Source organism: Amaranthus tricolor, chromosome 13 (assembly GCF_026212465.1).
Source record: "Amaranthus tricolor cultivar Red isolate AtriRed21 chromosome 13, ASM2621246v1, whole genome shotgun sequence".
Classification (NCBI taxonomy): domain Eukaryota; kingdom Viridiplantae; phylum Streptophyta; class Magnoliopsida; order Caryophyllales; family Amaranthaceae; genus Amaranthus; species Amaranthus tricolor.
In genome coordinates, this window is record NC_080059.1 from 3425625 (window position 1) to 3439200 (window position 13576).

The 13576-nt window shown below is 35.2% G+C and overlaps 2 protein-coding genes across 3 annotated transcripts; both read right to left on the reverse strand.

The window, feature by feature from the left end:
* Positions 1–142: 142 nt before the first annotated feature.
* LOC130797594 (histone-lysine N-methyltransferase EZ3) lies at positions 143–10577 on the reverse strand. 2 transcript variants are annotated; one of them, XM_057660236.1, is made up of 18 exons: positions 10375–10577; positions 7724–8267; positions 6589–6690; positions 6150–6421; positions 5838–5999; positions 5335–5419; positions 5069–5197; positions 4920–4967; positions 4764–4832; positions 3290–3789; positions 2966–3113; positions 2481–2704; positions 2278–2409; positions 1742–1829; positions 1609–1656; positions 1407–1535; positions 846–923; positions 143–761 (listed from the first exon to the last, which is right to left on the reverse strand). In XM_057660236.1, the coding sequence occupies exons 2-18, from the start codon at positions 7760–7762 to the stop codon at positions 588–590; spliced, it is 2427 nt and encodes an 808-aa protein (XP_057516219.1). In that variant the 5' UTR covers positions 7763–8267; positions 10375–10577; the 3' UTR covers positions 143–587. The 2 variants fall into 2 exon arrangements, with proteins under 2 accessions (XP_057516219.1, XP_057516218.1); XM_057660235.1 differs by having other exon boundaries at positions 1332–1535.
* A 1573-nt stretch (positions 10578–12150) lies between these two features.
* LOC130798213 (uncharacterized) lies at positions 12151–13161 on the reverse strand. Its single transcript, XM_057661103.1, has one exon. It carries the CDS (start codon positions 13148–13150, stop codon positions 12308–12310), a length of 843 nt encoding a protein of 280 aa, XP_057517086.1. The 5' UTR covers positions 13151–13161; the 3' UTR covers positions 12151–12307.
* Positions 13162–13576: the final 415 nt, after the last annotated feature.

Genomic DNA, 13576 nt, shown 5'->3' on the forward strand with positions numbered 1-13576 from the left:
ATTTAGGAGATCTACTATCAAAAATAACTAGTATTTCTAGAGTATACAAAACAAACTCATCGAGACAAGGTAGTAATTGTAGCAACATATAACGAAAGAATAAGACATTTTGAATCATGACAACCATATAACGACAAATTTAGAAAAGAGAATGCACCCGAAGTATAACTTTATAATGTCGATCATTCTCTTTTCATATCTCATAAGGGTTGCGTTTTACATGTTCCAATTTCCAAACCCAATTATTATTCCATGAACTTTATAATCACAAATTTTTTCTTGTGTAGTTGTGTATTAAACTATCTAGGACTTTCCCAGAAATGGTATACATAAAGTCGTTCCTGTAGTATAGGGAAATATACAAGACATCCTTCCATTATTGTGCTATTATCTGCCTTACTATATATAGTTAAGGCTGTATACATCACAGACAAGAGCTGTCTGATAGAGCAAAGCCCATCACTGGATCTGACCAGGATCACTAATCGCTGGATCTGACCCGGATTGCTGTGTGTCTGTAACGGGGTTACCTATAGTAAATAATCATAAATCATAGCATAAAATCTTGAAAGCAGTACGACATAAGCTCAGCGAGATTGATGCTTCCTCGGACGACCTTGGGATGGAAGATTATCATCCTTCTTGGCCCACGCGGGCTTTTGACCATCAGTGTAACAATAGTCATAAAAGAGTTCCTCTTCGGCTTCAATGCGTTCCTTGGCAAAAATGCCAACGCGATGGTCTCCAGCAACCAACATTACCTGAGAAAAGTAGCACCGTTAGTAAAACACCATGGAACTCCAAGAAATGGAAGGCAAAGAAATCACAAGTATTAGATCACACACCTTGCAAAAGCAGTTCGGGTTTTCTGAATGATTGGCGAACTTCAGTTTGTCTCCTTGACGGAAGGCATCAAGAACATACTGTTATAAGCGAAGTCAACACATTACTATACAGATCTTCCCTTACAATATACCAACTAATAGGCTACAATACTATTTATCATTCCGATAAATTTAGGTCATTTGGATAAAAAAGGAAATGAAGGGAATGGCTGGGGTGAGAAATGGATGGGAACCGGAATGGAACGAGAGGGAAATCAAGCGATTAACATTAATTTTCCTCTATTTTATTAAAAAATGAGGGAATAGAGATAGTGGAGAGGAATTTGAAGGGACGAGTTCTTTCGTGATTATTTGAAAAATCATCTCCCAAGAAAATTCTACACTCGATTATGCACTTTGTGTAACAGCATGATAAAAAAATCAAGCAAAAAGCTAGTGATGATTAACAAGGTAACAAATTTTCGCGCATTTATCATCTTCTCTTACCTGATCATTCAAGTTGAAAAGGTATGCTGAGTTAGCGAGGTCAAAAATTTTCCCGCGTTTATCAGCTCCTCTTACCTGATCATTCAAGTCGAAAAGGTATGATGAATTAGCAAGGTCATAAATTTTCCCGCGTTTATCAGCTTCTCGGTGTGATACCAATTCACCTGTATATTCTCCAAGATAATCATTTTTATTCACAGCGTTCTGCAACCACGAGACATTTAGTAAGGTCCAAACAGCCAAATCTAAAGATTACACTGTACCGTTGATTCCTAACCTTGATAAAAGCTCCCCAACCAGCAACATCCGACCTTCCTAATAGAACCTGACCAAACATCGTACGAAACAATTCAAAAAAAAATCGAATCTTAATGACAACATTTGCTACTCAAGCAGTCCAAGTAGTCTACCCTCTGTCGTTGCCTCAAGAGTAGATTCATGTTTCCACATTGTCCTTCGCCTCTTTTTGGTGGTTCACCCAAGGACCCTCCACCACAACTGAAATAGACGAAAAAGAAGTATTTAAATGAAATATATATATTTTTTTTTGCCTTTTTCAGGGAACAAAGGCACAATGGGGCCTATGTTTCTATATGATACGGCAGTCAATGCGGCCTATATTTTGGTTGTGGTAAACTCAATAACTATACAATACAGTCGCGACGCGGTGATGCGGCCTTGTATTTGCTCTATGATGAGGAGTTAACCTAATCTGAAACCAGATTGCATACGAATGGATAATACCAAGGAAGATCATAATTGATAGTTCTTCAAGCACTTGGAACTAGAGCATTGACATTTTCTATGTCCTATGATGCACTTCTGAGACTCAGCATAGCACAAACACTTCTGAGACTCGACACAACACAGGTACAACCTTCACCAGGCTTTAGTGTTGTTGAAACACCGACACAAAGATGACCTGAAAGTCGACACATATAATTACCTAACCCAGCAATTGCGGCAAACATCTGGATCACATTCACGATCAGCAGCAAAGCATGGGCACTGCCTAGTTCGACACTGACTTTTTGCGCAGTGACACCCTCGAAATCTGTTTTTGCAGCTCTTTGAACATCTGCAATTTAATCACCATTATCATTAATTCTGACCTTATCCAGTTGCAAGGAGTGTATACAGTGTACTTACCCACAGTACTTTTCACAGCATGTTCCGATTTTCAGGCAGAAGCAGTCCTTCCCACACATGAATTGACATGTACATGGTATGTACTGTTTGCACAGCTTTTTTTCATCGTCGACTCTTTTCCAGCTAGAGGGATGACCATTGGACTTTGAAGAATATTTAAGTCTTCGTGTTCTTCCCCTTTTGCGAAATAATTTTGATCTTAATCTCGTTTTTGTATCCAGCTCCTGGACAAATGCATTTATTAGAATACAGTAGCTTTAATCAAGTTAAAACAGATAGCTTAAAAGCCACATACATAAACATATGCACCTTCCATAGTCATTTTTACAAATCTAGGATGTTTGGAAGTTCACAATTGAACCGACACCCTCAAGGCCCAAAAAATAACTTTGTGGGAAAATGTCTAATACAAGTAAAACGTTCATGGACAGTTTGAAGGAAACTGGAGTTTGAAGAGAAAGGAGGGAATATAAACAAAAGCATACCACATCAGCTGACTCAGCTCCCGCCTTGTCTTTTGAAGAACATACGATATCCGTTCCGTGACCCATCAAAGCTCTATTATTATGCATATAAATGGAAACTTCACTGCATGTCTTCAAACCCGACAACAAGTTTCTGGCTATCAGGCAACTGCAAAAACGTATGGATATTTAGAAAATATAAAAACATACAACCTCAATGTCAGTTGAGAAAACTATGATCAGGGTCTGGAGACAGTCTCATTTGATGGGAACCAAGATAATAATTTTCTGAAAAGGAAATATTTCAAGCTATTTATTATAAAGCCAATGTAAACAAAAACATACCTGTTTCTGCCAAAAATCTCTATTCCTTTCAAATATAGGTCTTTCTCCAGGGTCTTCCACTCGCAGCTGCTAGACAATAATTTCGTACAATTGTCAACAACTCTACCTTGAACGCTATCATTAGCCTGAGATTTCGAAGAACTAAAAGCATTTAAAAGGCTTCTAGTGGGCCTCTCCACCGGAAATTCTAGAGCTTGAACTTTCTTCAGCTTCTTGTCACCAATTTTTTCGAAACCATCAAAACCTTCTAATACTCTATCATTCTCATCGGTGATCCTGCGCTTCGCCACATTTGCATGCTGAGCTACAGGAAGAATACTTGCTCTACTAGGACCTTCCCCGGCAGCAGATTCCAAATTATGGCCTTTACCAACATTGTCATTGCTTAATTTATCTTTAAAACTGGAAACTTTTGAACCCTTGTTTTCCCCTTTCTGGTTCATCTGATGTAGTGCGCGATTATCTGCGCTTTCCATCATTCCATCAGTGGTTTGTCTAACCTAACAGATTTAACAACCTATAATTACATTGTAGTAGTTTTTGTACGAACAGATACATCATAAAATAAAGGCATATCCAAGTCTGACAAATACATAATTTGTAAATGCCGACCAGTTAATACACAAAAAATCTTACTTGAAAAATAGGTCATCATTTTGTTGTTTAGAGTTCCAAATATTTTGAACTGTTGATTATATGATCGTCACTCAAAAGCCTCTCACAAGACCTTCACAAGGTGTCAAAATAGGCGGCTCAAGCTCATCTCAGAAAATTCAGATGCCAAAAAGAAATCCCATCATCCCTAGGGGAGTTATTCCATCTAAAGGGTGTCAGGGTGAGTGATTGAAGGCCCTGTTCCTCCTATCAAATATCCCTCAAACGACGCAAAAGTGTTACTAGAGGGCTCAAAACCCAGGACAACTCTCTTATGGCTTCACCTAGGCTTCAACATTGGTGTATAAAATATCATTTGGGTATGACTTATAGGCTTTGTTGAGTTTGATGAATCTATGTATACTAACATGTTGTTATAGAAAGCCTCAATGTGTCTCTTCCCAATTTCAACTGATTTGCTATAACTTATTGGCTTTCTTGACTTATAGGCTTATCACCAGCCTGCCAAAACCAACTCGCTATAACTTCAAACAAATAGCTAGTATGATCAACATACAAGCTACTACTTCATTCTAGAATAGAACATTCCTTAATCATATTCAAAGGAAAACCCATGATTCTAATCACGGAGGGGACATAGTAGTCATCCTACATACAGAGAGAGTGACTGTTGAGTACTTTCGGCTCCTATATAGTACTGTAAATATAGTTGAGAGTTTTTTGGTGGGGCCTCTTCATATTTGATTTTTTCCTTTTTACCGCAAGATATTACAAAAGCAACTTTCAAAGAGTAGGAGGCACAACTCGCCACACATGATAAGAACTTGAAAAAGCATGTCAGTTCAAGCATTTGACATACCAGGAGATAACACTGGTCGCTGCAAGGTGACCTGACCTCGGATTCAGACAAACCTAATGGTTTGTCACTCTGTAAAACTCAATTGTCAACAAAAATTAAACAATTTATGATTTCAGAAAGAGCAATATGGAGTGAGGTGAAGAAAAATAAGCTCACAGGGTATATAAGATTTTGAGAGCAGCCATGCAAACGACAGTCAAAAACCTGTTTGTAAAAAACAAAAAAGGGAACCAAAACAAAAAGAAACTTATCCAAGGATGCAAGGAGACAAATCATAATGGATATATACAAAGGTTGATACATACCAAACATCGGCGACAAAAGAGGTTGTCAAAAGAATCTAAAGCAGCACTAAGACTCTTCTCTAGAAACATATTCCTTCCAGAATGTTCCTGTGATGTATTGGCCTTCTGTTTTAGCTCATTGTACCTCTCCTGGAAAAATCAAAATGGAATAACTTTACACTTATTAGATATATTGGCGTCAAGTACAAAGTACTCGGCCAGCAGTACTGTTACCATGCAGGATCAAAATACAATACAAAGCAGGACCTTGCACAGCATCGAGTTACCTGGATTTCAGCAGAATTTCCTCCGATAAAATGACTTATCACATTAGTAACATCATCATTTAATCCATGCTCCTGAAAAGCCATCCTAAGGAAAGGAGAAAGAAGAGGTACCTTAGGTATAAAGGCATATAGATATAGCAATCAATCTAGCTCAATTCTTGGTGAAGAATCTCATGATGATCACCAGAATCATCTCTTCAATTGAGGTATAAATGGGTGGAAATAAGTTGTTTGTGAATGCCTATAAAAGGATCATTCTAGCTCAATTTTCCGTAGACCATTTTACACAAAATTTGTACTCACTGTACACACACTATAAGTGTAGGGGTGAGTGTGTTAACCTTAGAGAAGATTTCGGTTGTATGTGGTGCTTTTGATGCTCAGGAAATCTCTTTCTTAAGGAAGAGATATTTTTCCCGGTGCACGAATCCATAACTACAAAGTATTATGTTTCGAAAAAACTAAAAGCATTTCACTGAAGCTAATAAACCAACTGTGCTTACCAAAGAATTCGGTCTTCACCTTCAGAAAAATCATGTTTCTCCTCCTCAACTTCAACAATATCATCGTCACTTTCACTACAAACCAGAGCTTCATTATCAGATTGATCATAGTAAATGCGTCTTCTTCCAATAATAGACTGATCTTCTGCCATTCTCTGATTTCTACATCACATAGCAAACGACAATCAACATGGAAATGAGAATTCGGCAAGTTTACAAAAACTGAAGCCAGAAAAAAGTAGTAAATGAAGTTGAAAGTATTTATTTCCTTCGTTTGCAAAAGTAGAAGATAAGTTGTCATGGAATTCTTACTTTGCCAGAAAAATCCAAGTTGTGTATGGGGGTATGCTTTGAATTCTAGGTAGCTTGGTGCTTTTCAGAAAAGGGACTTCAAGGATATAAGTAATGTCCTTGTCGGCTGAACCAGAACAAAATCCGTTCATTAAGCAGAGCGAGTTTTTAGATTCTAACCGAGGAACGTCACACGACATGTTTTCCATTGAAGAAGGATCCAATGCAAATGTTTTTTGCAGCATCTCTTGAGTATGACTCCACAATTTTCTCTGATTTGTACCTAGTTTTTCCTTCAGAAAGACAAGTACTTTTAGAATCAAAATTCAAAAACCCTGCCTTTAGTTATACAGTATAATGAAGCTACATCAAGAAGAAAATTGTTGCATCGGTCTGTATGGAACAACCAAAAGGTTTAGATATATCTGCAGAACATATTTTTGAACAACTGAAAGCTCACCTTAATTTTCAATAGTTGGTCTGCTTCGATTTCCTCCTTCAGCTGATTGATCTTGGAAATTAACTTTTCATGGCCCCTCTCCATCAGATCTTTCAAAGATCTCTGAAATTTAGTAAAAGCAAGTTAGCCTGACATAAGAAAGTACTGCCTTTGCACATATTAGTTTTCCCCTGTCCACAATATAATGTGAGGGGATATGCCGCTTTTCAGGGGCAAACTCACATGAATAAAAGAGTATTATTAATACAATCCAGGGTATGTTACCATGAGAGGCCTTTACACTTTCCAAGATGCAAATAAGTTTAGTATATCTACTAATCCTAATGCATGTTCATCTCCATCTCATGCCAATCATGACAATAAATTCAAATTACAAATTAAAATGGACTAATTGGGCGTAAACATTCTTAATTTAAGGATCATATCAGATACTATGCCATCTGCCTTTCTAGTAGAAAACATCTTTGTTTTCCATTTTGCAAGTGAAATCAGTGTCACTGTATTGAAGAAATTGATTCAGCATAGAAGGAATGCTACAATATCTCTGGACAGTATATATTCACGTTAAATGGCTATAAAGATTAGATACCATGTAAGTATTTAAGGCTGTATACAGGGAAGTGATCAAATCCAAGTCGGCAAATCTTTGGCCAAAAGTAACTGGTCTGCAGATGAATGACACAATAACAATCAAATTCCATTACCCCAATGCCAATTAAGTGACTCCAACCTAGGCAAGTAGGCAGTGTTTGGGGGTCAGATGTACACAACCTTGCCTTTGTTATCGATGTTGTCTCAAGTCAACTCTTGGTAGCGAACACCATCTCCAAATTCACATAAGTAGAAGGGCACGTGATTTAATGGATCATTTTGGGATTTTCTATTGCTATGAATGAAAGCACAAACATACGAAATGCTATGATTTTCTATTGATATTGATTTAATAAGAAATTCTAGATTCGGTAATTTTCATGACATCCATGATCCCACAAAACCAGAAATGCTATGATTCTCCATTGCTTTTGATATTTAAAGCAATTCTAGATTCGTATTTTTGCAACCAACGGGTCATGTGTCATCAAAATCTAAACTAAAAACTGGGGAAAGGGGCAAAAGAAGGCAAGGAAACACTTACTTTGGGAACGAACAAAGAATTGGCCGCCGTTGACACCATCGCTGTCTTCCCACTCCTCAATTCATGTCCATCAAGAAATGAGTATTTCAAAGAGTGAACTAGGGTTCCAACTCTGAAAAGGGGGGAGTCTCTGATTCGTTCAGTGACAGAAAAAATCAGAGCAATGATTGGTTAAGAGCCATGGATCAAAATTTGATGACTGGTTCATTTCATGACATGGATCAAAATCAGAAGTTTCATTGGTTCAATGACGTAGCTCAGAATCAGAGGATTGATCGGTATCTTGACGTGGCTCAAAATAAGAAAACTGATTGGTTCAGTACACAGCTCAAAATCAGAGGACTGATTGGTTTCTTGACATGGCACGTAACAGATTAATTTCTTGAGGCAGCTCAAAATAAGAGAAATGATTGGTTTAGTGACGTGGATTAAAATTAAACGATAACTAAAGTCTTAACATAGAAAGATTTGATGGAACATTCAGATACTAAACACTACAGAATGTCAGGTTCGAGATTCAGCAGTTTTACTATCAAGTCGCAACCTGCAATAAAACGAGCAAATAAACTCCTCAATCCAGTCTGTTATCCACAAAGCATTGTTATACTCAATCATTAGTCAATATATGATCATTTGCAATTCTTGCAGATCTAGTATGCACTATGCAATACATATTGAACAAAGTATACGAGTTCTTTGTGAGGATCAATTGAAATTGGCACGACTGCACGAGCATTTAATGATGGGGAAAATTATTTGACTCTGGCGTGACAATCTGCTTTCAAGTTGTTTGTACCAAAAATAATTTACAACTTCACATAAACATCAACTACATATAATTTAATAACTCATTTATAGCCCATCATAATCCAAAAATAGTGTCACATAATTTGTTAATTTCCTCGTGAATCTTAAATCTAAAAAAGCGAATTATGGTCGGTTATGGGCTATTTTTGAGTCATTTAAGTAAATCGCGAATTCAAAAGGTGAATTAGCTAGTAAATGATGTTACACCGTCCAGAACCAAAAAACTACAAATTAAATATACGAGCAGAATCAAATGAATGATCCATAAAATTGGAATTCATAAGAGTTCTACTCTTCTACTATTTGAAGCACCATAAATCCCACAAAAGTGTAAAGGTGATTACATGATTTGTTATGTGGTGCACTTGACTCCAATGATGAACTGGCTACAATATATAGTTTTCTATTACATTATTTCATATGCGATCTTTTATAATTGGAAAAAATATCCTTCGAGGGAGAAATAACTTTCACCGGCCAACCCCTAACCAATCACTCTATTTGTTGCTAAATGCCTAAATTTTTGTTAAAATTAATGGAATCTCTAGCAGATAAGGAATATCATTGATGTTAAAGGAAGGAATTTTCCCTTGAACTAATAAACTCATGATTTCAGAAAGAACTTACACACACTATAAGTATTGAAAGGAAAGGCATTTGGACCCAATAATAGCAACAAAAGATGTAGAGGAAAGTAGAAAAACTGAGTATGAACATGCAACAAAAAAAAGATTAAACTTTGAAAGAAAAAGCACAAACAAGTTCAATAGTGTGTTGGACAACTCCTTTCAAAAGTGAATATATTTCATAAAAGATTCAACAATACATTAATGAGATCACTCAGCATTGTATAGTTGAGTTCAAACATGCACCTACAATATAATTTTAAGTCCCTTATTGAGCAAGAACTCCCTCACGTGTTTGCACTCGCCCAACGACTCCATACTTAAACCCTAATACAATTTTAAGGCCCTTATATAGCCCACAAAATCTGTGATAGGAATCTCATGAAAGGACATTATGTGTCTCCAATACATAGCAAATGAAAAAACAAATCAGAATGTCATTGATGGTGATCGTTCAAGTACTATGGTGCCTAGTTCGAGCACCTTGTATCACATTTGGCTTCTTTCGATGCTTCATCACAATGCTTACCTAATTCCCTTTGCATTCCATCTTGTTCATCAACAATACATGCTATGAATGAGCTATAAGTTTGTCAAAATCACCTCCAAGCACGAGTGATAGACTCTTACTCTAACAAGTATAATTGTTTCTTAATAAACCAAATTTTTGACATCAAGCTTGTGATTATGGACACCCAAATATGAAACAAAGGCTACAATTCCATCATAAATTTGAAATATTTGATACCCTTTTAAAGCTCAATCAAGATGTCACTAAAAACTTCCCAAGTCACAAATTTTCCCCTCCAAACATCAAATAAAATTCCTTGATATAAATAAATACCCACAAAAATATTGATATAATTCCATAAGAACAAGCTCACAAAGCGATCATATACAATCAAAACACACCAAATTAGAAATATTTATTATTCTTGCTAAAAAGGTTCTCAAGTTACAAACTTCTCCCCTCCAAACATAAAAAAAAAAAAAAAAAAGAAAACCCTTTATACAAAAACCCACACAAAATTTCCATAAGAACAAGCTCAGCAAGTGATCATATGCAATCAAAACATACCAAAATAATAAGTCAATCATATTAGTAAGTTACAATTCATGAAAAAGGTAGGTTCTTTAACAAGAGAACTGAATAATCGTATAAAGCAAATTAAGAAAAAGCAGAGAGAAAGAATGAAAAGGAAAGGGAAAGAGACTAACTTTGGGTTTGGAGATGTTGTAGTCACCTCAAATGAAGGTATTGAAAGAAGAGAAAAGAAAGAAAGAAAGTGGGGGAAAAGAAAGTGTGATTTGAGAAAGTGGGTTGAAGAAATTTTGGAAAAATGTGATCATGGTAGTGGCAATTGCAATTTGCAGGGGTTTTGATGATATTACTCTTTAAGAGAGAACTGTAGAAGTGCCTGAAGAGAGTGATGGCTTGCCTATGTGGCCCTTTTTCAAAGGAGGAAATATTGGTTGACTATCATCATCTTTTTGTGCTAAATGCCATGTAGGCTGTTGTTTTCTTTTAGATGGGATTCATTAGGAGTTAATTGCCTTGCATTGCCTTTAATTTGATCAATGTAGGATGGGATAGACATGTTTAAGTCAGGTTATCGGATCGATTATAATTTAGGCTTGTTGTGTTAGTTTGAAATTGAGTTTTATGACAATAGTTTTTACATGATTATGAACTCATATTGAAATCGGGTTAAAGTCAAATTCGATAATAAAATCTGTTAAATATCGAATCATTTGGTCTAGTTTAAAGATGAATCATAGTATTATTGGATGGAATTGACTCACTTGAAAAACTTGTTAATAGAGCAAAAAGAGTTGTATTTGAATACCGATGGAGGAATCATAGTATTAAAATATTTCTCTTTTATTTTAGATTAAATGTTTCCTTTATTTTTCACAAATTCGATGATGTAAGTTAGCGGATAAAATTATATGTTGAAGAATCTTGTGGGGCTCAAACAAATATGAATCATAATAATTTTATAAAAAAAAGAATATTTATAGTGAAAATTACCGAAAAAATGAGAAAAGAATTTATATATTTACTTATTTGAAATGTTTGTTATCCGGAGCGAAGCAAAAACTACCTCTTTGCTTTTACAAAGAGGTATACCTAATTAACCCAAACCTTAATATCCATATATGATACCTCAAATTCTATTTATATTTATATATGTTGTACTAATTTAACTCCTCAAATTCTATTTATATATAAAAGATTAGGTGGGAATTGGGAAGATTATAGTAATATTTGACACATAGAGTATACGAAATATAATGAAAACTACATAAACAAATAATAATAGAAGTTTATGAATAGGCAATGAAGAATCTTAAATAATTTTTTTAGGGTCATTTATCATAAAACTAAATGATTAAATTATTTTAAAATAGCTAAGTACAAATTTTTTATCTGTAAAAATGATTTTAGAGGGTTGAGCCCTGGCCGGCCAAAATCAAAGCCTGCCACGTGAATAAAAATATTCATATATCAACTATAAATTAATATTTACACTTTTTAATAGAAGTGAAAATTAAATATAAGGGGCAAATATGATAGCAAAACTTTATAAAGACAAATAGCATAAAGGGCAGTACTATACAATTACCATATCATCCTTTATATTGAAGTGTTGATAATCCATTCTCCAATAGAATAGAAGTGCACTAATGATGGTTTACCAACTTAATTCATTGCTTACCAATAACACTATCTATAATTGCCAAACAATTACCCTGTGAGCATTGTCAATTTTCAGGTCACAGATTACATTTGATACAACAATTCCACGCATGTGGTCACATATTCAACTATCAGCAATCAATTAACTATTCGCCAAATATCATATTATCAGTCGAATTATAATTGCATCTACATTATTTCATAAACCATCTACATAGTGAAATTCTTCCAAACCCAAATGCATGAAATAATTTGTTTAATTAGAAAATTCCCATTTGCGTCAATTAATAAGTACATTTACAATTTCTCAAAAAGTGTAATAATAGAGATATAAAGTAAAAATTTTCTCATAATTGCTATGAACACAGAAAATTAATTTCCCATTTTCTTACCTTAGAAAATTATCCTTATATTAAAATTAAAAAAAAAATGAAATACAATTGAATTACATCATACTTTACTATCCTCATCTTTAATAAGCTCAACATTATAATCATGATTTTCAATTACCCTCCTACTAAAAACATTCATACATACCCACATAATGACTTTGATAATCCTAGCCATCCCAATTGCAACCGTCAAATAATACAACCATAATCCAAGATAATCACCCAAGCCAACATTCATCATCATTTGCCTCTTAACCTCCACCACCACCACCAATGACTCCACCTCATCTCTCAACCTCCACAACGACAACGCCCCGAAACAACCGGCGAGGGCCCACCTCTCGGTCAACCGCTCTTCTCGGGCCCCACCAAAGATAGTGTCATCCACTACGGGCCTTACTATGGTCCTAGCCCAATGGATCATAGTCTCATGTAGGCCCAAAAAGAAAACCAACTTACTCAACATGGACCTACCATCACCAAAACCGGCTCCATCAACCCCTGCCTTAATAGTAACCTCAATACCTAAACCTACGCACACTTGTAATGTGCATAGGAAGATCCATGCTGCGTGCACCCGGGGCCTAAAAATTGGTCCCGGGTGCTCAATTATCAGGCTAATTCGACCAATTAAGGCTTGAATTAAAGCCGCGAAACTAACCATAAACACAAGGGCGTGTAGCAGATTCGGATTTGTATTCAAAAAAACAGTGAAAAGAAAAGATTTAGGAGGAGAAATTGAGGCTAATGACAACAAATAATGAGCACTTGATAATCTAGCCAGAAGTAGAAATGATAAAGGTAAAAGAAGACTAAGAAGAGTAATGGAAATAACATAGAATGGTTGTACCAATGTTGGGTAATCAACAAATTTGTTCATTTTCCATTGCTTCCAACTCATTTTCTTTATAGTTTTTGATCAAAAAAAAAATGAATGAATATGACAAACAAAACTTGCCAAGAATTTTATTGAAATTTTGGATCAAAATGAAGAAAATTTGAAAGTTTATATACGAAATGAAGTTTGGTACGGTTGTTGGTGAAGGTGGTTGTCACGATTAGATGTTAGTTGACTTGAAATCATTAATCATATAATGTGAATGTAATTAGTTAACTGAGCAGGTTCTTAACATGTGTAAGGTATTTGATTGTATATGACCCTCTAACTTAAGATGCTTTAATATTAATTTATATTATATTTACTTTAATTTAAGACGTTAAATTTTTTATAAAAAAATATAAAATAAAATAGTGTATTTTTATTCGGCACCTATTAGTTAACTATATAATACTATTAGTTAAATATATAATACTCTGATGTATGTTA

Bases quoted from the DNA above. Each gene is read 5' to 3' on its own strand.
- LOC130797594 (XM_057660235.1), bottom strand. From the start codon at position 7,762: ATGGTGTCAACGGCGGCCAATTCTTTGTTCGTTCCCAAA. The intron at 4,833-4,919 runs GTGAGCTTATTT...TGAGTTTTACAG, and splicing joins CTCAAAATCTTATATACCCT to AGTGACAAACCATTAGGTTT. The intron at 1,536-1,608 runs GTTAGGAATCAA...TCGTGGTTGCAG, and splicing joins GTTGGGGAGCTTTTATCAAG to AACGCTGTGAATAAAAATGA.
- LOC130798213 (XM_057661103.1), bottom strand. From the start codon at position 13,150: ATGAGTTGGAAGCAATGGAAAATGAACAAATTTGTTGATTACCCAACA.